This window comes from Anolis sagrei, chromosome 1 (assembly GCF_037176765.1).
Source record: "Anolis sagrei isolate rAnoSag1 chromosome 1, rAnoSag1.mat, whole genome shotgun sequence".
NCBI lineage: Eukaryota > Metazoa > Chordata > Lepidosauria > Squamata > Dactyloidae > Anolis > Anolis sagrei.
This window is the reverse complement of record NC_090021.1, coordinates 141,562,481-141,588,930: the sequence shown is the minus strand read 5'-3', so window position 1 is coordinate 141,588,930 and position 26,450 is coordinate 141,562,481. Positions and strand designations below refer to the sequence as shown.

Here is a 26,450-nt window from a genome sequence, read left to right as displayed (position 1 = left end):
GATCATCCAGGAATGAATGTATTGCACCCATATAAAAGTCACTCCACTGGCCGCTAATTAGTTTCCGGGCAAAGTACAAAGTGTTGGTACCTTTAAAGCCCTACATGGTTTCGTTCCAGGTTACCTAATGGATCGCCTTATCCCGTACAATCCGCCCTGAATACTTAGGTCCTCTGGGGGGTGGTTACTCCAACCAGCCAGAACCCAACTTGTGACAGTCATCCAGAGGACCTTTTAATCAGCCACCCTAAAATTGTGGAATGATCTACTGGAAGAACTCCAATAGCTAAAGGGGCTGTCAGAATTTAAGACACAACAGACGACATATTTCTTCTGGCAGGCCTACCCAGCCAATTTTAATCATGAGTTTTAAATTCATATTCTATGTTTATTGTATTTTGATCTTTGTTCTGTGTATTTTAATATGTGTATTTTATAGAAATATATTTTAATACTTTTATTTACTCGAGTCTAGTGTGCCATTGAATCTAATGTGCACCTCAGTTTTCAAAACCCTGAAACCAAAAGTGTTTGCTGTCAAATGTAATGTGCAATGGCAAAATTTTATTTATTATTTATTTACATTATTTCTATCCCGCCCATATCAGCCCGGAGGAGATATTTTGCCAAAAAGGTGCGCATTACAGTGGCTGCCTAATTATTATTCCTTCTTTTATTAAAAAGTGTTAGAACACCAAAACTTCCAGCGATTGAAAAGAAAACCTTGGGATGCATCTATGCTGTAGAATTAATCCACTTTAATTGCCTTGGTTCAGTGCTATGGAATCCTGAGGTTTGACAAAGGGGCCCTTCCAGACAGGCCCTTTATCCCAGGATCTGATCCCAGGTTTTCTGCTTTAAACTGGATTATACAAGTCTGCACTGCCAGATGATCTGGGATAAATGGAAAATCTGGGATCAGATCCTGGGATAAAAGGCCTGTCTGAAAGGGCCCAAGATTTTGAGCCTTCTCTGCCAAAAAAATGAAGATGCCTTACTAAACTACAAATCTCAGGATTGCATAGCACTGAGTCCTGGCATTTAATTACAGATGACATACCTCAAAAAGGAGCTCCAGCTGCTACTGAATCAGCTTCCCCTTTTGATTTGGCTCAGCTCTAAGATTATGTATTATATGATTCTAATGCACACCCCAATTTTGGCAAAGTAATATAGCCAAAAAAGGCGAGCATTGGATTCAAGTAAATATGGTACATGTTTTCAATGATTGTATATTATGATGCATTTAAGCTGTGTTGTTCCCTGCCTTGAGCCATAAGGAGAGGTGGGTAATAAATAAAAATGTGTCACTCACCTGATCAAACATGTCTGACTGGCTTAGTTCAGTTTTGAAGTCAGCTGATCCAGCTAACACAAGACCAGCCACGTTCACTTTGTCACCAGAAACAAATAGCTGTACAGCCGTTTCTGCTACTTTCCTTACATAGTTGTGCCGCTTCTCCATTCTCAAACGAGCAAAACGCAAGGCAGATTGACCTCCTCTTCCTTTGAAAGACAGAATGAAATGGAACAAAAAATGGGTTTTCATCCTTGACTAGCCATTCCCACCCTACATCTCCAATTCACGTATTTAGATTCACATGCATCATTCAAGGCAGAATGTAATTTCTGATTCAGAACCAATTATGGCTGCATGAAGCCATCACAAACAAGGCTTATTATGTAAAACTAAGCATATTTAGTGATCATCTCAGATTTTATTGATGCAAATTGCAGGACTGTTTAAAACCAAACTATCTAATCCAGAGAAAGATTAAACACTAAAACAGAATTACAAATCACATCCCACAGCATTTTTTTCTTTTCTGAAGTGACACACTGATTTATTCCATTTTGATACTGTACCGTGTTTCTTTGGGAGATCCACTGTGAATTTGTGCAGTACTTCTCTGGTGTTTCCTTGAAGAGTTCCAAAGAGCGCACCACTACCATCTATTACAATAAAGCCAAACTTGCTGTCATCTGACAGTAATGCTGTAAGGGCCTAAAAATCAAAACAGCAGAAGTAAATGTAAAGCAAAGTCAGAAAATTCAACACTTCAGAGAAATCGATACAATGAATCCAGCTGGAAGAATAAATTCATCTATTTTAGGCTCAGCATTGAGAATCTCACTCCATATTCATAAAAAGAAAACTGGATTCATTTATGGAATTTTTGAAATTAATGTCACTATAATATTTTAAGGTGTGGATATTTCTTTTAACAGGCACCAGTCCTTTTAAGCTTGATAGAAAGGAGCGCTGCCAAACCGGTTCAGATTATAAGGTTGTATAAGCTAGGTAAGAGGAAATCATTAGAAGCCAGCTTGTTCAGCACTCTATTAAAAGAACACCTCAATTAAATGTTCTGTGAACATGGAAAGAAAGTTGTACCAAAAGAAAGGAAACTCTAATAACTTAGCAATAACATTTCTTAGCAATAACAGATAATGCTGGAGACTTGCATTTTGTGCCTTTAAAAAAAATAACTGCTTATTAAAGTAAATGCTAATCACTACGTAGGCGGGGCAAGACAGTGAACCATTTAAGCTTAAAAGCCTGGAATGCATTACTCAAACTGCAACTGTCTGATCATGGTCCCAATACAGGATATCAAGTTAGAAGAAGTGTTGGGATGTGCAATGATGTATGCAAGTAAAATGTTTTTACAAATCATGACAAGCACGCTGTGTAAAACACATCAAATCTACAAATTAAATTAAAATGTGTCTCTTTTAAAAAAGGAGTACAAAGGCTGTAGTTTCTATTAGTAGAGAAAAAGCAAGTTTCTTTGTATCCAAATTGAGGTGAATACTTGAACTAATTGATGATTGTCAAGGAGCCGTGGTGGCGCAGGGGGATAAATCCTTGTGCCAGATGAACTGCTGACCTGAAGGTTGGCAGTTTGAATCTGCCAGATGGGGTGAGCTCTCATCTGTTAGCTCCAGCTTCCCATGTGGGAACATGAAAGAAGCTTCCCACAGGATGGTAACACATCTGGACACCTGGGTAACGTCTCTGCAGATGGTCAATTCTCTCACACCAGAAGCAACTTGCAGTTTCTCAAGTTGCCTCTGGCATGAAAAAAAAAGTCATGATCTACTTGAGTAGCATTTATTGATTGCTAAAAAACTACATGCATGAAAAGAGTGGGAAGAGACTTGCAGATCTCTAATATTTTCCCCACAGCTGCTAATTTAAGACTTATTTGAAAGATGGAGGACATTCCTCATCAGCCCAACCTGGTATGCTAATGTTCATTGATCAAAATATCACTGGTACAATATACCAGCCAACCTTACAGCCAGGCCATGAAAGAACCCTGTAGTGGCCTCTTAAAATAGAATCAGTAGTCTGATATCCACTAATCCCCTAGGAAAATTATTCATTATGGTCAAAATTGTTATTTGACTTCCACAGATAAGAGTATTTTAATCCAAAACTATAGATTTGAATTGGGGGAGAGGATATAACAAACCATCCCAACCTGATTCTAGAAGATACGCATTTATGAATTTCCCTGGGACAGTCTGGTGAAAATTATTTGAATGATTTTGATAGTACGGTTGTTCCAGCAGCTGTACTCTTTCAGAAGTTTGGTCTTCAAGGCAGCTAACAATTTTGCAAGATCACAGATCTCTCACATATCTCAACTTGGTGTGTGTGTGTGTGTACGTGAACTGTCAATGGCTGAGATCAAATCTTCAGTTCCAAATGCACAACTCAAGGAACCTTGGTCTAAATCTGAAACATGCTCAGTTCCCAGAATGTCACTTTTCTAAATGAAGACTGAACATACTCCAGTGTTAGAAAGCCACTTGGTTCCTTTGATTCCATGGTGGTCTGCAGCAGCACACCAGGGAGTGATGTTGAAGGCAACCAGGACTCACTTCCAGTGACCTTCTGGTAGGTGTTTTGAGAACATGTAGGTGTCCCCTGGAAGCTTGTCTGAGCCAAAAAAGCCTCACTGCATTTTTTTCACAGCTAGAAAAGAGGGGCTTTTTATATATTTGGAAAACAACTGAAGTTTAAAAATGCACACAGGAATCCCCCAAAGTCACATACACCCCAATGGAGTACACGTTTGCCACCTGGGTCCAAAACAAGGCAAACCTTGGTGTAATGAACAAAGGTTTCCTGAAATGTTCTAGAAACAAGTGAAAAATATTTTTTGAAATAAAATAAATGTATTGTGTGCACAGGTCCTATATCGCAATGTGACCAGACAAGCATAAAGAAAAAGTAAATCACTTAAAGGCACAACATTATTTTAATGTGAACAGAAATGCAAACCTCACTTACCTCTGTATGGAATTTATTATCACACAAATACAATGATGTATTTATTGGTTTGAAAGGTTCAAAATCAATGTTCACTTTCTTCTCTTTTCCTTCCTCTGTCACAATTGTTCCACAGTAAACAACCAGACCATTTGGAGGTACTGTAAACAAAACAAAACATAACATTCAATCCTTGGGTGAATCCAAAGCATGCAGGGAAATATCAAGTACAGCCTATATAACCTTTTACCTTTGTTATAAAGTTTTAGCCTTTGCTGTACAGATGTAATGGCGCCAAGGACTGAAAGGCGATTCACTCGAGATTTAATGTTTGATGCTGTACCAAACTCATCCGCTAACATTTTTGCCACTCGTGAAATCTGGTCTTTGGGGGGAATGATCAATGATATCATGCTGGTGCCATTGCTAAGATAAAAGAAAAGAAACCGGTTTAGGCAATCACATTAACACAATCTATGAGTTACAATATGGACACAAAATATATTAGTGAAAATCGTTATTTAAATAAGGAATCCCTTCAAGTTCCCTTCTGCAAATTAGCAGCATTTCTTGGGAGTAAGACTTTCCAGACATGCCTCTTGCTACCATCAACCAAAGACCTACTAAGAGACAGTTTACACACCATGTAGTAATAGCAGTATTGATGCAGCCTTCAACCAACACAACTGGATCAATGCACTTGTTTTTCTATAATTATTTATGGTAACATTAACTTTCATCACTAATTAAAAATATGTTGAAGCAGCACTTTTTATTTTGAGACAAGACGATCTCTGAGCTATAGTTGTCCTTGAAACTCAAGCTGATTTCTATGGCTTCAAAACCAGGATTCACTCTATAAGATATCTCCCTAAAGGCATCTTCAAAGTCTTTGCAGCTTTTCCCTCTGGTACTTACCTCATCAAAGTATATCTAGCCTTAAATGGTTTAAATGTCCTAGTATGTTTGAAGTAAAAGTCAGAGAGTGGACAACTCAAAGAATCCTTAGGGGGAACATATGTCTGTAATGCTGTTTGATTTTTTTTTTCAAAAGAGAGATTTCATAATCTTTTATCCTTCTGAACATCATACTCTGGATTCTGATTATTTACAAGCTTGTGCCCCTGCTCCAGATGTTGCAGCCGCTGTGTGAACATTCAGCAGCCCAGCCCTCAGGAGGTGAGGTGGGCATGCCTTGTGTTTCTGTTTCACTCAGTACCTCACGCTTCCTTTGCCCAGAGTAAAACAGAAATAGAAACTCTTAGTAAAGGCAAAGGTTTCCCCTGACATTAAGTCTAGTTGTATCTGACTCTGGGTGGTGGTGCTCATCTCCATTTCTAAGCCAAAGACCCCGGTGTTGTCCGTAAACACCTCCAAGGTCATGTGCTGGCCTAACTACATGGAGTGTTGTTACCTTCCTGCAGAAGCTGTCCCTATTAAACTACTCACACTTGCATGTTTTCAAACTGCTAGATTGGCAGAAGCTAGGGCTAATAGAGGGAGCTCACCCTGCCCTCCAGATTCAAACCGCCGACCTTTCGGTCAGCAAGTTCGATGGTTTAACCTGCTGCGCCACCAGGGGCCCCAGAAACTCTTACACATAAGAATAGAAATGGCTGGTCTCACAGGCTTGATCTCTTTTTCCTGTGTTACATGACCGTCTGTTTCACTCAGACAAAGGAAAGGAGGTATCACATGGAACAAAAACATGTGCAAAGAGGAAGAGAACAACAAACCAGATCTGCAGGGTAAGTGATATTGCAGGTGGACCCTGAACCAGTTCCTCCTTTTCCTGTTTGCACATGTTTATTTTCCCCTCGGTATCTTCCTTCCTTTGCCCACGCGAAACAGACACTTGTGGCACACAAGAAGAGAAAAATGAATTGGCACCCAAAGGATGCTAGAAGTGGCACGTAGGATCAGCTCCTCCTCTTCCTTCCCCAGGGACCACAGCGGGGCACTCAAATGCCCCTAGAGATATTCACAAGCTTTCCACTTTCAGTAGTGAAATGTTCTCATAACTTGAGCAAAAGAGGAGGGATAACTGTATTGCAAGGTTTTTATTTGCTTTATGTGAAAAGATAGCAAGATATCCAGGGAATTTTCACTGTCAAACCAAAAATCTGAAACACAGAGATCCAAAACATCTAATACTAGAACACTTCACAAATAGGAAACTTATACTGCCTTGAAATTCAAGACAGGACATCTGCCTCATAACAGCAGCTCATGTTCCATCTTATATAAAACCCAAGCATCTAGTAGCATAGGAAGCTAGCATATGAGAAAATTATGATGAAACAACACATGTGAAAAAATATATTAAAAAATAGATTTGCAATGGCTCCTTTGTGCAACAAAACTTTGCACTCCTGCTACCCCTTCCGACCTGTTCGAAAGAGAATTTTGTCCTGATCAGGCCTGGAGTACTGTCTAGGAATCTCATTTTAAGAAGGATGTAGACTATTTGGAGCAGGTTAAATGAAGAAATAAGGATGATAAGAGGCATGAAGAACAAAATATATGGGGAAAGGTCAAAAGAGCTGGGCTTGTTTAGGATGGTGAAAGGAAGATTAAGAGGTGACACGATATCACTCTTTAAATACCTAAAGGGCTGTCACAAAGAGGAAGAAGCAGGACTGTTCTCTGCTACTTCAGAGGAGAAGATCAAGTTTAACGGTTTGAAGTTACAGGACAGTAGGTTTTGATTGAACATTAGAATGAGAGTAAGAGCGGTTGAGTAATGGAATCGATTGCCTAGAGAAGTAGGTGGGAGGGTCTTTGTCCAAAAGTGTTCAAAAAGAGACACGGCAACTAAGGATGCCTTGGGTAGAGATCCTTCACCAAGATGGAGGTTGGATCTGATGAGGCCCCTTCCTTTTCAATACTAGGACTGTATGAATTGCCTCTTCACTTTTCTAACAAAGGCTTCATTCTTGGGAATCACTACGTTTCTGCTCATTAACAAACTCAGCCACAATCCCGCTCACCTGTCTGGATACATTAATCAGTTTACTAAGATACACAGATCATCATAAGGATTAGTAATCCTGATTTAAAAATGAAACTTCTAGGAACAACTAAAATCATATGTTTGCAAAACACACTATTTAATGCATAAATTCCAAGTAGTTTTCCCTCTGTGGCAGAGGTCCCCAAACAAAGACCAGCAGGTCAAATGCAGCCCTCCAAGGTAATTTACGCGCCACTTCAATAAACTTTAGATTTAGACTTAGGGTTACCCTAAGTCTGAAACAACTTGAAGGCACAAAACAACAACAATCCTAATTAACTTGACTAACTCATCAGCCAAAAACAGGCGCACACTTCTCATTGAAATACTAATAAGTTTATGTTGGTAAATTGTTCTTAATTTTACATGTTGAAATGTTTTCCATTATTTATTTATTTTGCACTACAAATAAGATATAGGCAGGGATTCATTCATACTTTATTCAAACTATAGTTTGGCCCTGCTACAGTCTGAGGGACTTCTGTTTATAAAATCTGAGGACCCCTGCAGTCTGTGGCAAAGAATGAACCATAGAGATGGGCAACCAAAATGCCCCTTAATCTTATGAAGTTGGCCTCCAAGTCTCACCAATACAGAAAAAAATGACATGCCTGCTTCTCTAAGAGTCTGAGATGAAGATTTTCACTTGCTACATGAAATCTGTAGATTCTGTATTAAAGACAACAGTGTAATAAAATTCTATCATCAAAACCCATTCTACATTTTTACTCCTACAGCTTTTGGTATATAGTTACACAGGAAGCAACAAGCTGTATACCCAACAACAGTGTAATGTTTGAAATTCCCTTTGCAAACATTACATTTTTAAGTGCACAGGAGACCAAACATCAGCTACCAGTATTTTTCCTGTCCTAGTCATAATCTTCTCTACTGGAGACTATTATGGAAGACCAGCATTGTGAAAACATGTCTCAATGGAAACTCACTAGAGATTTCCCCTATAATTCTGTGTTCCCCACAATAGCCAAAAGACTCTTAAAATCTTCTGTTGTAATAATCTTTCCAATATTATTCACCATTGCTCCTTATATGCAATTAGCCAGTCTGCTGCAGCACATAACAATGGATTTTTAGAAAACAGCATCAGTTCCTCCTGATGCTGGGAAAACCACTGTGGCGTTTTCAAACTCAAAGGAAAAACCATTAAGCAGTAGTACTGGTATCCACAATCTATCCTAACAAATGAAGGGGCAATACCTGCAGTCACAACGGCACCATCTGTTTCATTCTTATGATAAGGAGTGCCCAAGTGCTTCTACAACAGGGGCCTTTAGACCCACATTTGCAGCACTGAAGACCCACATTTGCAGCCACTGAAGCTCATTGCCAGTCCTGCAAAGACCCCCCCCCCCCCCCCGACAACCCTGGCATTTTCTTTAAAAAATAATCTTGGCACAGCTTTGCAGCAATTTCCCCTGAAAACTGAACTGGAAGCTGAAAATGCATAAAAATGTGCAAAAACATCCCATTTCCACTACTGCTGTTTTTGTATGAAACTCTCAAAATGACACACCTGAAAAACTGAGCCCTGTACAATTGTCAACTATTATTCTACAGTATTCCTTTCCAGAGCTTCAAGGCTGGGAAAGGTAGCAGAAAAAATGTTTCAAACTCAACAAAGCTGGGAGTAATGCACCATAACTATAGTATTACACAGGAACTAAAGATCATAAGGTAGCAGAGCTTGAAGTGGGCAACTTGTGGCTTTTCAGATGAGCTCCCATCATTCATGCTGGCTAGCTCTGAAAGCTGCAGTCCAGTACAATCAACACTCCATATGAACAGATTTGCACACTTCAAAATAATGACAATAATACAAAAAGAAAACCCCACGTTTCCCATTTTATATAAGTGGCACCAATTTACTATGTGCACAAATAAGACTTGAGTATCTACATATTATAGCATCCATGGGGAATCCTGACACAAAACCTCAACGGATATTGAGGGCCTCAAACTGTCCATTTCAACTTAATTTGTGTAACTTGTTTAACTTTGCTTAATTTGTGTAAGCATACACAAATTAAGGAGTGATGTATAGTGATATAAGAAGATATAATTTTCAATTCGAAACATGTATAGATTACATTGTATAGGGTGGGCCAAAAGTCACCAAGACATCTGATATTTTAATAACTACTTACAACTTTTTAAAAAATTACACATAGTGAAATATAATGTAATTTTATTTCCTTTATATATTGTATATAATGCCATTGTATGGTACATTAAAGCACAATAAGGAATTATTAAATGCTGAAACCCCTTTGTGTCTTCTGGCCCATCTTATATACAGCTATGATAGTCTGGATCAGTATACATAGAAAGGAATATTACAGAACCTTTAAGACAATCTGAAAACAGTATGTATCATAAGTTTTTGTAGAATGAATCTACTTCACCAGATGCACAGTCTCTGAAAGCTTATGTCACAAACTTCTTTCCCTGTTAGTCTCTAAGGTGCTACTATATCCCTTAGAACAGTATGTGCAAGCATTACTGTGGCCAATCAGATCATATTGCTAGAAGTTTTAATGACTTTCTGAACTGCCAATACGCAAGTGTTTTGTTATTTTTTTTTAAAAAAAAATCTGGATGTAGAGAGTGTCCAAGAAATTTCAAATCTATTCATTTAGTTCAATGGAAGCCACATTTTCATTCAAATATGCCTCAATAATTGCACCAAGACAATGTGCTGTTTTTCAACAATTTTATAAAAATACCAATTCATCTTGTGCACTGATGTTACTCAACATGGTGTCCGTAGATTGATGACATCACCTGTTGGACCCTGACATTTCCAGGAAGGAAGGAAGGAAGGAAGGAAGGAAGGAAGGAAGGAAGGAAGGAAGGAAGGAAGGAGAGGTTCAAATATGGCCACCATGTGGAATTCAAAGCTGATGTCCCCCCACATCAGACATTTGAGAAGCACTACTGGACATCACAGTGTTGCCACCTACTGGTTCAATAAGCAAAGACTACATCAGGACAAATGGTGACCTAACATACTGATAGCAGATCTGTGCAATCTTAATCAAGATTCAGATTAATTTTCACTATGCTGTAGTTTCTAGCACTGCTCTAGAAAGTGATCTCTGTATGCTGTAAATTATTCAAAAGTTTTTTAATCCAGTTAGTAATCAGGTCCTACTTGTGGATAACTAGAACTTACAATACCATGACATCTAAAATGGTTGAAGAAATGTGCAACTACACTGACTAATGGAAAACAATTAGAAGACAACCTAATAAACATGTTTTGTCCAGGACAAAAAATCTACACATTTTAAGGCACATGGTGTGTCAAGTGATACCTTGATTTAAGACTTTAATTTGTTCTGTGACTGAGCTCTTAATTGAAATTACTCTTATCTCAAAACAATTTTCCCACTGAAATGCTATTAATCCATTCCGGGACCTCAAAAACCACATCAATTTTTGTTACATGTTTTTAAATAATGTAACAAATAATGTATAAAATTTACTTTAAAAAAACCAAAAATCATCACCCTTCCAAACCAGATAGACATCAACTGATATGATGGGAGGTAATCTGTGCCTCTTTTCCCACTGATCAATGCCTCCTTCCTTGCAGATTATCAGCTTCTTCCATAACTTTTCTCTTTCTAATCCTGATGTTTGGCACAAACAAAGGTCAGCCTTGGTTTGAACTTAGATGGGAGACCAGGGTCCCAGGTGCAGGAGGAAGCATTATTTCAGAGGAAGGAACTGGCAAACACCAGACCCATGACATCCATGTGAAAAAAAGACTTGAAAAGCACAGCCAGAAAGGTTAGGCCAGGTTTGGGCAAACTTCAGCCCTCCTGTTGTTTTGGACTTCAACTCCCACAATTCCTAACAGCTGATACCCCTCCATTCTGGCCAGGTCGCAGGTATATGTTCTTTGGGACGAAGCCCCTGCTCAGCTGCTATGGACGTAGCAGCACTGCTCTCTACCTATCATGGTCTCCTTCCTGGCGCTGTTGACCATGCTGGTAAAAGCCCCTTCTGCCCTCCTTTCCATAGAAAAGCCCTGGTTAAGGTGGCAGGTTGCATGCTCTCACAGAAGTTGTTACCTTGCATGCTAGCTAGTAATTTGGAGCTAGCAAATCAAGCAATGGCTCGTATCTTGAAAAACACAGAAGTCGGGTTGCTCGTAAGTTGAAGTTTCACTGTACAGGCCTACAGTATGGGGCGTAACTATGGGTAAAGGACAAAATTATTAAATCTGTCACTTATCACTTTGCAAATAGGGGAATTAGCCAACACCACCTCAGTAATTTAATGATGCCTAAAGCCCAGAGAAGACAATTATGCTGGGGAAAGTGGAAGGCAAAAGGAAGAGGGGCCGACCAAGGGCAAGATGGATGGATGGCATCCTTGAAATGACTGGATTGACCTTGAAGGAGCTGGGGGTGGTGACGGCCGACAGAGAGCTCTGGTGTGGGCTGGTCCATGAGGTCATGAAGAGTCGGAGACAACTGAACGAATGAACAAAAAAGGCATGAAACCAGATCAACTGCAGAATTTGGTGGATCAATTTTCCCACTGATGGATGCTCAATGGATGCAACTTCAGTTCAGACTCACAAATGGATTTAGGCCAGCATTTCACTGAGATATAAACATCCAGGTGTTCTTACACAAAAAGCAACATTTTCACAAGAACATCTGATTGTTCTCTCAATTCACATACACTGGTTTATGGATTATCATTAGACTGTCAGAATGAGTGCCAATTACCAACCAAACAGGAAGCCTATATAAACAGCAGATGCAGCAACATTCCCATCCGCTCTGGTTACAAGGCCATTATAGCAGTTACCCAGCTGCGGAAAACAAACAAACTGTAAGTAAATGCAAGGTACGTTGGTAATATGTCTAGATCAGCAACAGCTAGTGACTTATATTCCTCATGGCGATTTTGTTCTCTGAGTTTAATTCCATGCAGACCTCACTGCAAATAGGTAATGGAATAAAGTTAGCATTGGCAAAATGGAAGAGCTCTTTCAAATCTTTGATTTCCTCTTTCTTCTATGTTATCTTTTGCCTTTTGTACTTCTCCATTAGATTTTATGGCTCTGTGAGCTGTGATTGTCTTGATTTTTTTTTTTAATTCAAGGCTTAGAAGGTTTAAAAGTTCCTTGCTATGAGGGCCCTTGTAAAAGTTTGGCAGCAAAGGATTGCCAACACTAGCGCACATGCTCAAAGATAGCATTTCTTACAAACAAATACCACACATGTTTATGTATAAAATCCAAAATGCCATATTGAAATATGGAACTTTCATATTATGACTTGATGCCATTATTTCATTGAAGAAGAAGAAATACAATTTACAGGAAGAGAATGATTAAAATATGCATGACTGACAGAAAGTTGTATAGCTGTGGTCTAACTAATTACAGTAAATAATATACATCTGTTATAAGTATCAAAGCAAACAAAGTTTTGCTTTACTTCATGTATAAACTGTTGTGTTCCCTTAGATTAGCATGTGTACCATAATGCAATGAAACGAAATCATTAATACTTTGTATTCATTTTTCTGTCACATTTTTATTTATTTAAATATTTGTGTGTATATTCAATGATAACTCATTCACTATGCTACAAGCAGAACATTTTAAATCAGAATTAGTTATCGATCTGAAATGTTACCGATCTGGTTTCACAATCCTATTTTGGCTCAAATCTCAAGTGTGGAATGCTTAAGATTCCACACCCATGGTGAAAATCCCACACTAGATCCAAGTGGCATTTATCTCCTCAGTGCCAGAGTATGCATGGGAATAAGAAAAATACAAAACTCTACACTCTGCTCTACACTTATGGCTATGCTTAACTAGCAGCCATAAGCTGCAAAGAATTCAACGCAGATGAGGAAGAGGAAACATGAATCCTCCAGTTTATTTTCCAGACACTGTTAACTGTGAAGAAAGGACAACCTCAATCTCTGGACAGACCGAAAAGACAACATGGGTGTACAGGAGTGATTGGAGTGATGTATTCATTTCCACCAAAAACATATATTATTAGGATGGTAGCATAGTGCACAAGTCATTCTAGGATGGACAAGGGAGTCATTTCCTCTGTTTCCCATCATAGACATACAGTAGCTGAGACATGGCAGGTCGGTATCTTTTGCAGGCTTATTTACAAGGTCACTGCAACCATGATAATATGGTTGCATTTTGCTTATGAAATTTCTAATGTTAATATTCATACAGGACTGCATTTATTTTGAAAACTTGCTACAAAACATACAGATTGGAATTCACACAAGCTTTCATTTTTTACTGAAGTGGTTCTCTAGTGTGAATGTCTCCAAAACATCATCATCATCCATACACCTTTCCCCAAGACTAAAAGTGGGGTACAGCAGTGTCAAAATACAATAAATAATGAAAAACCATATAGATAACTAAAACAATATAGAATAAGAACATATCACACAAAAATCTAGGAAGTGTGTCGAATCTCTTTCATTCCAGTTCATCCCAGTCCAGGGTCAGCTAATAAAAAGGTCCTCTGGCTGACAGTTGTTACTCATAACAGTCAGTCAAGCTGAACACTGACTGGATGCATAAGCTTAGGGAAAATCCTAGGGATACAGGACACATATACTGAGTCAGTTTACTAGCAGACAGGCCTTTTCTCATGTTTCAGCTGTGTGCAACTTGTATGTCCATGATGAGGAACAAAGGCCAAGACTCCCTCTTCCACCCTAACATGGATTCTTCCCACAGAGGTGGTATAATCACATGTTCTATCAATCATGCTAATAATCCTTTATCATTTGGATCATGGTACAGTGACCATGTTTTCTCAACATTGGCAAGACTCCAGGTATTTTCCCATGACTGAATTCAAGGACTCTTGAGACATCTTAAAGCCTGACTTGAGAAGCTACTATTACTTCATTTACTGGCAGGGAGAAGAGCTGAGATAAATGCAGGGGCTTCCCAATCGGCCAAAAAGGCAACTAATATGGTTATCTAATCTTTCCAAGGCACACGTCAACCCCTTTCATGCCTTAGGACACTAACCTTTTGTGCAAATATAAAATCTACATATGAAACTGCATTCTGAATTAACAAAGTATTTACATGCATACTAGCCAATTAATTCAATGAGAACGGTAAATACAGAGACAGTTTGTACTGAAATTGAAAACAGCAGCAGATTTTTTTGTCATGTCAGAAGTGACTTGAGAAATTGCAAGTCACTTCTGGTGTGAGAGAATTGGCCATCTACAAGGACGTTGCCCAGGGGACGCCCTGATGTTTTATGATCCTGTGGGAGGCTTCTCTCATGTCCCCGCATGGGAAGCTGGAGCTGACAGATGGGAGCTCACACCACTCTCCGGATTCAAACAGCCGACCTTTGGTCAGCAGTCCAGCCGGCACAAGAGTTTAGCACAACTGGGGGCACAATAATAATAGAAAAATCATAGAATTTCATATCTTCATAAGAGAAGCATCAGATATACTGAGTATCCCTTATACAAAATACTTGGGATTAGAGGTGTTTTGGACTCACCCACCCCCAGATTTTAGTATACATGTATTTACATATATGTACATAATTTTTTTTATTTATTTAGGGAATTTCTATGCCGCCTTTCTCCAATGGACTCAAGGTGACTTACAAAATCATTAAATCATACAAAATAATAATAATAATAACATTGGTAAGATACCCAAATTGGTTACATAAATGTGTCCTTGTAGGACATTAAAATTACAATTAAATTAAATTAAATCAGTCAAAACATTCCCATATGGTGAAAAATACTATATGGTATTATAAACTACTGTAAAATCCTAGGCTTCTGTTACAATTCAATTAAAAGCTACTCCAAACATAATGACCACTGCTTTATCAATGGGCATTATATACATAAAAACGCAAGCCATAAACTATTTTTACAACTACACAGTCTCTTTACAGAATAATTTACTGGGATAACTAAAATATTTATTTATTTATAAGAGAAGGCATCTGTTATTAGTCTTGGGTTAGTTTCTTAAAGCTTGATTCAATTCACAGTTGATGTTTCTTTTCATTACTGCTTATTATATTGTTTACTCTGTGATGCAGTCTAAGTAAATAAACAGGACACAGATAAGTACGCTCCGTGATCAATTCTGATCCAGACTATGGCCACAGCATTGTGGAGCACCTAAAGTTTCTGTCATAGTCCAGCACAAAAATGGTACAACAAGAGTAAGTCCATTATTGAGAAGAGAAACTACTCAACTCTTTACAGCTCAAGCCTTGTCTGGATCGAGTTTAAATCTATTCATTTTTATCCATAGTTATTAAAAATTTACCACCTGTACCCACTAGCAGAGGTACAAACTATGTGTTATTTATATACTGATGATATAAAATTATATATTGATGATACAATTCTCCAACACCCAAATGATCTTTCCAGTTTAAGATTAATAATGAGCACAGAGACCAATACAAAACTGTGCCTTTCCCCATAGGGCCCCTCTGCAGCAGCAGCATCCAGAAAATAAGAATTTAACTGCTGTAGTTAGGCAGTTGCTAGCTAGAGATAATGAAGCTTTGCTTCATTAATCTGCAAACGTTTTGAAATAGCAAGTATGACCAGTCATTTCTGTACTTAGGAAAATGTGTTGAAAAGGGTCAGAAACCAAAAAGGATTACATGACACTTCTAAAAAGATTGCATGAGCTATGGTTTGAACAACTTTCTATACTTCAATGTTAACTGAAATGAAGAAACCAGCTAATAAAGTGTCAATTTTGTACAGCACTCTCTATGACAAGTGTAATATAATATTATAATAAACTGGACCCAGTATATGAAAAAGTATTAGTGTGAGAAACTAAGAGGATCAATCTCCCAGGGACAAAACACACCCTTTGTGTGCATATAGCCCGAAGTCCAACCACAGCACCTCCAGTCAAAGTCATGAGAAATGTAAAGGTTTATCAAAATGGTGAATGGAGCTAGGAACAGGAAATTGTTCCATGCAGTACTATTTACAAGGCACCTTTAGGCTTACTGGCATTAAAAGCCAGCTATTGTCTAACTTCTCTGCATTAACTCTACATAGACTTACATTTGTTCAAAGGTCAGATGTAAAAATGGAAGCTGTGACATAACAAAGATGCAGTTTTACATCTATTCAAACAAGAAAAAATAACTTGACACTACATAAAATAATTATCACACACATTTAACTATATTTAAAATATGACCAACCATGAAACCTTGCCTAGTTAGAAAGAAATCAACAATGAAATCTTAATCACATATGTATTATTTTCCATAATGTCAATGATCTGTATGTCTCTTATCCAAGAGAGCAGAAGTCAAATATGGTGCCATCACTACAGCTACTTTTAGAAAAAAATGTGGTGGCTTCTCTAGTCAGCAGTTACAGCAAACAAAAAAGCTATTGCACACAATCAAAGACGAAGATTTTTAGCAAGATCACATTTCATTACATCAGTGGTTCCCAACCTTTTTTTGGCCTGGGACCACTTGGACCAGGGACCACTCTCCAACATTAGTACCAAAAAGTTTACAAGTCTGTTTTCGTTCAACTTTAGGTTTTAGGTGCCGATTCAGAAAATTGCAATGGATAGACCACATCAGCTCCAGTTTCTGATACAGAACATAAGCCATGATCAGTGACAGGGAAGGAGTGGCAGGTGGTGCAAAAGTAGCGGAAATAAAATCATTAAATAAATAAATAAAGAGGAAGGAGGTTTGCGGCCCAGATTTTTGTCCTCTCAGCCCACTGGTGGTCCGCGGCCCAGAAGTTAAGAACCACTGCATTACATTTTCAATCTAACCAATAGAAGATATTTTAGCCATACAATGGCTGGAATTCCATTTATGTATTACTTTAGCAGGTACATTTTCTCAGTGTTGTAGAGTGGTGGCAAGGGAAGACGTTCAAAATTTGTCCCCTCCAAGCAGACTGCTGTTCCAACACCTTACTTTCCTCATATCTGGGATACCCATGGAATTACACTGGCACAGCACACCAATTCAATTATAATAAGAAGAACTAATGAACCAATCCGAGTTGGCCTGTTTTGGTACAATGGCAAATAAATGTACAGCCACCCTGTTATGAAGAAATGCTTCTCTTTGATATACTGCTGACTTTATTAAATTATTAAATTAAAACATTATGCTGGGGGCAAACTGAAAGTTTTCGAGAGGACAACAGATCTGTTAAGTAAACATCAGAAGTGATTAAAAAAGTACTTTTCCATGCTGATTCTTTTAAGATTATTATAAGAATTTGGAGGTTTAACTGCTCTGAGTGAGTCCCATTGGGGAGAGAGGGCAGTCTATACATAAAGTATTTTGTATTATTATTATTATTATTATTATTATTATTATTATTATTATTATTACGAGACTTTGCTGGGGAATGAAATAAGTTACTAAAATCTATTAAATGGATATTTAGGGGGCTGGGGATCAAATTCCAGATTATAGTTACAGAAGCAAGAAGGAAAACAGATTATCTGGTGTTCCAGGTACAATCATTCCTGCCCTTTATGGCAAATAAGAAGTAAAGCCCATGGCATATTGGACACAAAACAAGACTAATTGTAGGTTGTCTCTCATTCAACTGAATTTTCTAAAATTCTACCCTTCATATTTAGAGAATGTACTTCTCTAAATGTGAAGGGTAGAACTGTAGAAAAATTTAATGTCTTCCCACCACACATTTCAAAAGACTAGGTTTAATTTTTGTAAGCATGTGTATTTTAGAGGGGGAAGAATTTTAATGTCTGCTCATAAAAGTATTTCAGAAAAAAGACCTACTGTGGAAACAGAAATGGAAACCACCTTTAAAAGAGATGATTGTATCTTCTCCAAATAACAACTGAGTTAAATATTCTCATAAGATGTGCTATGGGTCAATGCAGAGAAACAGTAGTTACTACAATGAGCAATAATGCTAGTTTCCTGGCCTACCTATGAGATAGCATATTGATTAACAGATCAAGGTGATTCTATCATGGGGTTTTCTTGGCAGTTTGCATGGCTGAGCAAAGATCCAAACTTTGGTCTCCCAAAGTACTAGTCCAGCATGCAAGCACAACATTCCACTGGCTCTCACCAACTTTTAGAAACCACAGCTTAACCTGCAGAACGATTTCCAAAATAGGTTTAATCCACTTTGGCTCCAAAATGGTTAACCTCTGTATGCAGCACATGTAGTACTGGTCAGCTACAGAATTGTTCTCTTTCATCTAGAAAGGAAAGTTACCTTAGTTACTAATTGGGGCCCTAAAACCAAGATTGAGTAACACAGAGGTTCGAAAGCCTTAGGCATTGATACGAGATAGGAAATTTCCAGAGAGGATACTTTTTCATTTCTAGAATTGCTGTGTTTTACAAACCATACTGAGTGGTCACTAGCAGCATTGGGTAGATATTTGTAGTTTATTTTTCCCCATGGCATCTCCATGAAACATTATATCAAAAATGTCTGTCTTTTCATTAACAAACATATTTTCTTTGTAAATCATAAGGAAGGGGAGGAGAAGGTGACAACAATCGAAACCCAATGCACACATAAAAGAGTTCCAAGTGATTTAGGATACTACTACATTTTCCAATTCAAACATTTCCAGAGAACTTGTATTTCTGTAGCTATAAATATAAACATCCTGCTTTCAGGTAGGGAAAATATCTTAGAACTAGGACATTTCCATATTAAGGGATAGCCACTTCTGCCAATCTTTTCACGCAGTGTCCCAAAGTCTTACGGACAAATTTTCAGTAAATTACGAGGAAAGCAGAGGAAAAGAGAAATAAATAAGGATCTCCTTTGTTATCCATTTCTCCAGTGGAGGAATCCTGGGAACACTAGACACAGCCAAAATATCAAAGCTATTTCTATAGAAATTGATAAAACCATTATTCTAGAGAAAAGCTTAGAAAGTGAATGTCTCTATAATTTTTAAATGGGCAGCAATATTTATTTATTGCTGTCAAAACAAAAAAACCCCATCCCTAATCTTGGGACACATTAAAGATTAAAATGTAATACTGTACAAACTAATGTAGTATTGCAGGCACTTTACAGTGACTAATAATGAGTAGCATATTGTGGTAATACATGTACCAACAGAAATCCAGCTTTGCCCTCTTGTGCTCCACCCTTTCAGATGATACTGTGGTTCAAAATCCATCAAAAATGATGCAGGCTTCAGGGTAGAAGGGCTGCAACTAGAAGCAAGAACTGCCAAATTAGGAGGCAAAACCAAAAAGTACTTCTGATCACAACAGGAACTGTGGGTATATGACACAAACGTTGATTTCATTAAAACAAGTTTTCCAGGACTTCCAATTATGAACTCAAGAGTACTCTTCAACTATTTTCCCTGCTGGTCATCAAAAAATAAATATTTTCTCTGTAATAGGAAGACAGAAAATAGCCACACATTTTCCTATCATGTAAAGAGTGCTTCTCTCCTGTTTATTGGATAATCATTTCCAATTCTAGTCTTACTTTTCAGAGTACAGACTAATTTTAAAGAAAATCTACAATACCATTCTGCTTAGCTAACAACGTAAGCTGACAAAAGTTGAAACATCAGTATGGTACGATAATTATCCAGTGCTGCACACACAGTTTAATGGTGCTGAGTATTGCTTTATACTGCCTGCGGTGGATGTCTTCATGAAGAAGATTAACAGGAATCTCTACTCATAATGTTGTAAATAGTATCTTATTTAATCAGAACCTTCATGTTTAGAAATGTTATATGCTGGCACCATTTTGCTTTTAAAGCAATCTGAACCCCAAAGCAAGTGTATGGCCTTTGAAATTTGGGAGGTAAGAAGGGGAAAAAAACCTTTCATCACAAAAAACCCTAAATCTACAATATACTATTTACATATGCTACACTAACATGCTTTAACTTGAATATGTAAATTGCAAATCAAACAAGTCAAACACAAACAATAACCATAGCTTCTGAAGGTCACAGTGAATCTCCGGTGTACTGCAGGTTCAAATATTGCATTACTTCCTCATATATTTCTTTCTACAAGGGCTACCGAATTGGAAAAGTTCATAATTATATTATCTTGCATACTTACTGGGAACACAAATTTTTTTAAAAGCACTCAACAAGTGTCTGTGAGATTTCTAATACTAGTGCCCAAGCAGTTGCTCTTTTTAGGCTTCTCAAGTGTTCCTACAAAATTAGAAAAAACATTTTAATATAGCTCTCCCATTATGTAATTATTGGGGTTTTTTGCCTTCATTCCCTATAGGTAGACTCTAACCCTTGAATTTGTGATTCAATGAAATCCAGATCTGTAGGAATAATTTGCAAGGCCACACCCAAGGGGGATGGAATTCACTGATCAAACTTATCTATGGTGTATTTGGAAAGCTGTTGCTGCCTGAGATATAGCACACAGCTCTGACACAGTTTGTCTATTGAAAGGCATAATCTTTAGTTACTATTTCCTGATCTACTAATATTACACTTGGCTTGTATTCAGAACACACACCTTTACTACCCAAATCTGTTTGACCGTGAGACTGTTAGCACCATTCCCCAGAATTGGAATTTTGAAGCCTCAGCGACCTAAAATACTGCACTACAACCACCAGCAATCACAATCAGACCTCTCATGTTGTTTGTGTTGAAAATATTATGAAAGTTTACTATCCACTCACTGAGTGCAATTCATTCAGCATTGCATTCCAGATTCCAGAAAGCCTTTTTAAGTAGTTGCCACCAGATTATAAGATACAAAGCAATGTACATGGCACTATGGATTCCAACTTCTACTAGAGCAGTGGTTCTCTACCTGTGGGTCCCCAGCTGTTTTGGCCTACAACTCCCAGAAATCCCAGCCAATTTACCAGCTGTTAGGACTTCTGGGAGTTGAAGGCCAAAACATCTAAGGACCAACAGGTTGAGAACCCCTGTTCTAGAGCAATAAAAATATCTATTTTTATTCTCAGTGAGCTGCACTGATCTGAAGATTTTCAAGAATTTACAATTCCCCTTCTTCTGACCCATGTAGCAAATAGATATTTTTAGCTACAGCACAGCTAAAACCAAGAATGTTTCTCCTGGATTTGGAGTTCAATAGGCTGTTCTCCAGTATGGAGAATTTAATCTAACATCCTATTTTCTTTTTAAAAGGTATACACGCTTTTACATTAAAAGACCCGTATTAAACATTAAATAATAGTCACAGCCAGCAAAATAAATCTTCATTAGTATTTAACTATTGATTTGAAGACAGAGAATAAGTTGTAATAAAGTCCAATTCATCACAAACAATGGTTCTGAAAATGCACTACATAAGCTATCAAGAAAAAAAACTTTTTTCCCCGATATTACCCAATTACAAAAGTGTTGACCCAACAATGGTACAAACTTCAATAGTTTAGCTTCCATATCTAAAAAAATATAAAAAATAAAGACTGAAAATGAAAACAGAAATGCTGTGATATCACCTTCACTGAAATCAGGCATTCCAGTGCAGGTATGAAAAAATGGTCCTACCCTGCTAGCCATGCAAGCCATGCTTCTTGAGTCTGAAGTTTAATGGTCTGGCCAGCCATGTATCAAACTAACTTCATTAAAACTTTTGAAAGTTCAATGCAATGGAACAATGAAATGTGAATTCTTCATGGGGTTTTTCCAAAATCTAGGCTGTCACATTAAATATATTTAGCTAATTAAACAGAAGCCTAAAAAGAACAAACAAATTTGTACCAAATCTGTTTTAATTACACTACGTAATGTGGTAAGAGGCAAAGTTTCCACATGAATCTAGGACACAAGCTTGCCGGCAACCTCATTATATCTCTTCAGCAACCAAAGTGTTTATGGATAGGCAGTCTCCTTTACCAGGGTCCACAAGGTCTGATTGGCCTTTGTGGTGAGCAGTTATTTAGGATCCCCACTGAATTCATGCAAAGACATCCATTCCTCTGGCACATACACAAAGGATTAAGAGAAGTATAACTTTCACTTGTTAAGGATCTGCACAGTTCAGAGGGGAATCACTGTTGCTGCTTCAAAGTATTGCCAAAACCCAGGAAAAGATAGATTCTCCCACCTCTATGAAATCTGTGCATGGAGGACAGAGACATTCTTACTGCTTCCTCCCATCAGCAGGAAGCACTGCTCCCTATTTTCAATGCATGTAGAATAGGGACAAGTCAGGGAAAGTTGGAGTTGGAAAAACAGATGTAGATTGCTTTTACAGAAGTTGAGATTGGCAAGTAACCCCCTCCACACACACACACATTTGTAGGCCCCTTGTCCCATCTGTCATTCAAGGGAGTACTTAGTAAAATCACACCTGTCTTGATTAGAAAAACATTAAATATAAAATAGTTCTGAAGACACCAAACAGAATGAGAATAGGGAAAATAATAATAAGAGATGCACCTTTGTAGCCAGGTTGAATTTTTTATGGCTAGTTTGATTGCTATATAAACAAAGGAGCTACTTCCTCCCCTTTTCCACAGCTGAGACTGTCTGGCAAACAAGTCCTAACATGCCATTCAGAGAGGAGACACAACAGAGCAGAGAAGCACCTCCAATCCATGCTCTCCTACTGAGACTGGAAAGCATTTTTGAGGAGACTATGATTTGGTGGGGCTATGAACCAGTTGCTTCATGAATTGGAATACAGATATGGGGAGGGCAACTCAATCTGCCTATAATTATTATTATTATATTTATTAATATCCTGCGTTCGTCTCTTTAACAAGGCTCAGAGTAGATTACAATAAATAAACTATTATTATTATATTAATAATATGGCAGTGTGAACTCAAGATAACCCAGTTCAAAGCAGATATTGTGAGATATTCTGCCTTGATATTCTGGGATATAAGGCTGTGTGGAAGGGTCGATAGATTATCTGGCATTGGGGACTCATATAATCCAGTTTAAAGCAGAAAACCTGGGATCAGATCCTGGGAAATAAAGCCTGTCTGGAAGGGCCTAAGAGAAAAAAATGGCTCACTGTGTCCCACTGTATGAACTTGTCCACACCCTGAGATCTTAAGAAGAGGCCCTTCTCTTAGTCCTGCCTCGATCTCAAGTTCAGCTGGTGGGAATGAGAAAGCAGGCCTTCTCGGTGGCTGCCCCTCGACTCTGGAACTCCCTTCTTCCCAGGGAAGCCACAATGGCCCTTCCCTGCTGTCCTCCTGGCAGCGGCTAAAACCTTTTTATTCAGGCATGTGTTTCAAGATGAAGGTGTTTAAGTCAGGGGGAGCTGTGGTTTTAAATGTTTTTTATGGTTTTAACCTGAATTGTTTTAAATATGAATGATACTTAATACTATTTTGATAATTATATAGTCTATATTTCAAGTTATATTATAATACTTTTAACAGTAAGCCGCTTTGAGTCTCTGTATGGAGAGAAGGTGGAATATAAATAAACAACATCATAATATGTGCTTTGAACTGGGTTATCTGAGTCCACACTGCCTTATGTTCAAGTTCAAAGCAGATAATCTGGGATTTTATTCAGCTATGTGGAAGGGTCCTCGGAATATGAAGGCAGGAAATCCCACAATAAATACTTTGAATTGGAATATATTAGAGTGTGGACTCATATAAGCCAGTATAAAGCAGAAAACCTGGGATCAGATCCTGGGATATAGGACCTGTCTGGAAGGGCCCTGGGTTATCCGAGGACCCTTCCACACAGCCCTAAATCCCAGAATACCAAGGCAGAAAATCCCACATTATCTACTTTGAACTGGAATGTATAGCAGTGTGGGCTCAGGGCCCTTCCACACAGCCCTAGATCCCAGAATATCAAGGCAGAAAATCCCACAATATCTGCTTTAAACTGGGTTATCTGAGTGCACACTCAGATGACGTGGGATTATCTGGCTTGATATTCTGGGATATAAAGCGGTGTGGAAGGGCCCTAAGTCCACACTCAGATAATGTGGGATTGTCTGCCATGATATTCTGGGATATAGGGTTGTGTGGAGGGGCCCTAAGTCCACACTCAGATAATGTGGGACTTCCTGCCTTGATATTCTGGGATATAGGGCTGTGTGGAAGGGCCCTAAGTCCACATTTGGATAATGTGGGACCTCCTGCCTTGATATTCTGGGATATAGGACTGTGTGGAAGGGCCCTAAGTCCACATTCAGATAATGTGAGACCTCCTGCCTTGATATTCTGGGATATAGGGCTGTGTGGAAGGGCCCTAAGTCCACATTCAGATCATGTGGAACCTCCTGCCTTGATATTCTGGGATATAGGGTTGTGTGGAAGGTCCCTAAGTCCACATTCAGATAATGTGGAACCTCCTGCCTTGATATTCTGGGATATAGGGCTGTGTGGAAGGGCCCTAAGTCCACATTCAGATCATGTGGAACCTCCTGCCTTGATATTCTGGGATATAGGGTTGTGTGGAAGGTCCCTAAGTCCACATTCAGATAATGTGGAACCTCCTGCCTTGATATTCTGGGATATAGGGTTGTGTGGAAGGTCCCTAAGTCCACATTCAGATAATGTAGGACCTCCTGCCTTGATATTATGGGTTATAGGGCTGTGTGGAAGGGCCTTAAGTCCACATTAGGATAATGTGGGACCTCCTGCCTTGATATTCTGGGATATAGGGCTGTGTGGAAGGACCCTAAGAGATAAAAAGGTCTTGAGCTTCCCCACACCACCTGGGTCGGGTTCCTTGAGGTTTCGGGTGAACGTGTGAGCAGGAAGCTCACGTGGCAGCAAGGCCAGCAGAGGAAGCTAGGCCCGCCGCCGCCACCCCATATTCCTAGACTATTCCCTTCCACACAGCTGAATAAAATCAAATATTGTGGGATTTTCCGCCCTGATCTTCTGGGCTATATGGCTGTGTGGAAGGGCCCTCTCTCCCTCTGGAACTGGGGATGTTGGGAGCAGAGGGAGAGGACATGGGAGGCAAAAAAAGGGGGGGGGGGAAGGAGGGACCACTGCCCAAGGTTGTCTCTTCCCCCCACCCTCTCCTCTTTCCCCTCGTCTCACCCTCGCGCCGCCTCCAGGCTCTTGATGAGCTTCTTGATCTTCCAGATCTCCACGTTCCTGTCGGCAGCGCTGGGATCGTCCGCCATCTTCTCCTCCTCCTCCTCCTCCCTCCGCCGCCGCCTCCTCCTCCACCGCCCCTCCTGCGGCTGGAGTCAGCCACCGCCGAGGCCCACGAAGCAGAAAGGAATCCAGGAAACGGGGGAAGAGAAACACAGAGAGAAAAGGAGGAGGAGGGGGGGGAGGAAGAGAAGTGAGCGCTTCAGGCTTGGCTCCCTCTCTCTCTCTCGGGGTCGGAGCGTGGCTGCCACCCTGCCGCCCTCTCTCCTCTTCCTCCTCCCTTCCCTTCCCGCCTGCGCCTCCACTGAGGGGCTCCCTCCCTCGCGCTCCCGCTCGCGCCGAGCGGAGGGACGCACAGACGCGCGCGCTCACTCACTCACTCACCTCAGGCCCGGCCGCCGCCTCGCCTCTCCCCTCCCCGCGCGCCTTCTTCTTCTTCCTCGCTGGCTCGCGCTCGCCTTCCTCTCCCTCCTCCTCCTTCTCTAGACGGCAGCGAAGGGCTCCCCCGCGTCGGCGCTTGTGACGTCGCTAACCGGCTTCTTCCTTCCTTTCCTTTCCCCTCCGCCTCTTCTCCTGCTCTTCCCCCCTCCCTCTCGCCTCTCCTCCGCGCTGCATGTGTTGCAATCGCCTCACATGGGGCGCCTGACATCATTTCCGGTCCCCTGCCCCAGGGAGGGGGCAACTCTCCAGTAAGGCGGCCAGGGAAGCTTTCCGACACTTCTCCTTCTGCCATTGGTTGCGAGGCCGTGGGCGCTTCCTCGCCATTGGCTGCCCGCCTGCTGGGAAGGATAGTTTTCCTTCCCTGTTGAGCTCTCGCGTTGTCTTGTCTCACCTGCGTGATCGAGACCGTGGATGGGTTTTTTAAAGGGGCCGCGCCCGCCTTTCGAGGACGATGCCTGCGAGGGAAGGAAGGAGGAGCCAGTTGCTGCTTTGGCCGGGCGGGCCTTTGCAGGGACGAAAGTTCAACGAGGTGTCAAAGGGCCCTTCCACACAGCCATCTCACCCAGAATATCAAGGCAGATCATCCACAATATTTATTTTATT

General features: G+C 39.7%; 1 protein-coding gene across 1 annotated transcript in view; it reads right to left on the bottom strand.

Moving 5' to 3' along the window:
* ETF1 (eukaryotic translation termination factor 1) overlaps positions 1–26,052 on the bottom strand; it is a 34,592-nt gene extending 8,540 nt beyond the window's left edge. Inside the window, exons 1-6 of the mRNA XM_060786345.2 lie at positions 25,791–26,052; positions 25,350–25,495; positions 4,533–4,708; positions 4,304–4,443; positions 1,867–2,005; positions 1,316–1,506 (exon numbers count right to left, since the gene is read on the bottom strand). Coding sequence (XP_060642328.1) covers positions 1,316–1,506; positions 1,867–2,005; positions 4,304–4,443; positions 4,533–4,708; positions 25,350–25,435 — 732 coding nt within the window. The 5' untranslated portion in view covers positions 25,436–25,495; positions 25,791–26,052. The remainder of the gene's footprint in view (positions 1–1,315; positions 1,507–1,866; positions 2,006–4,303; positions 4,444–4,532; positions 4,709–25,349; positions 25,496–25,790) is intronic.
* Between the last annotated feature and the right edge of the window lie 398 nt (positions 26,053–26,450).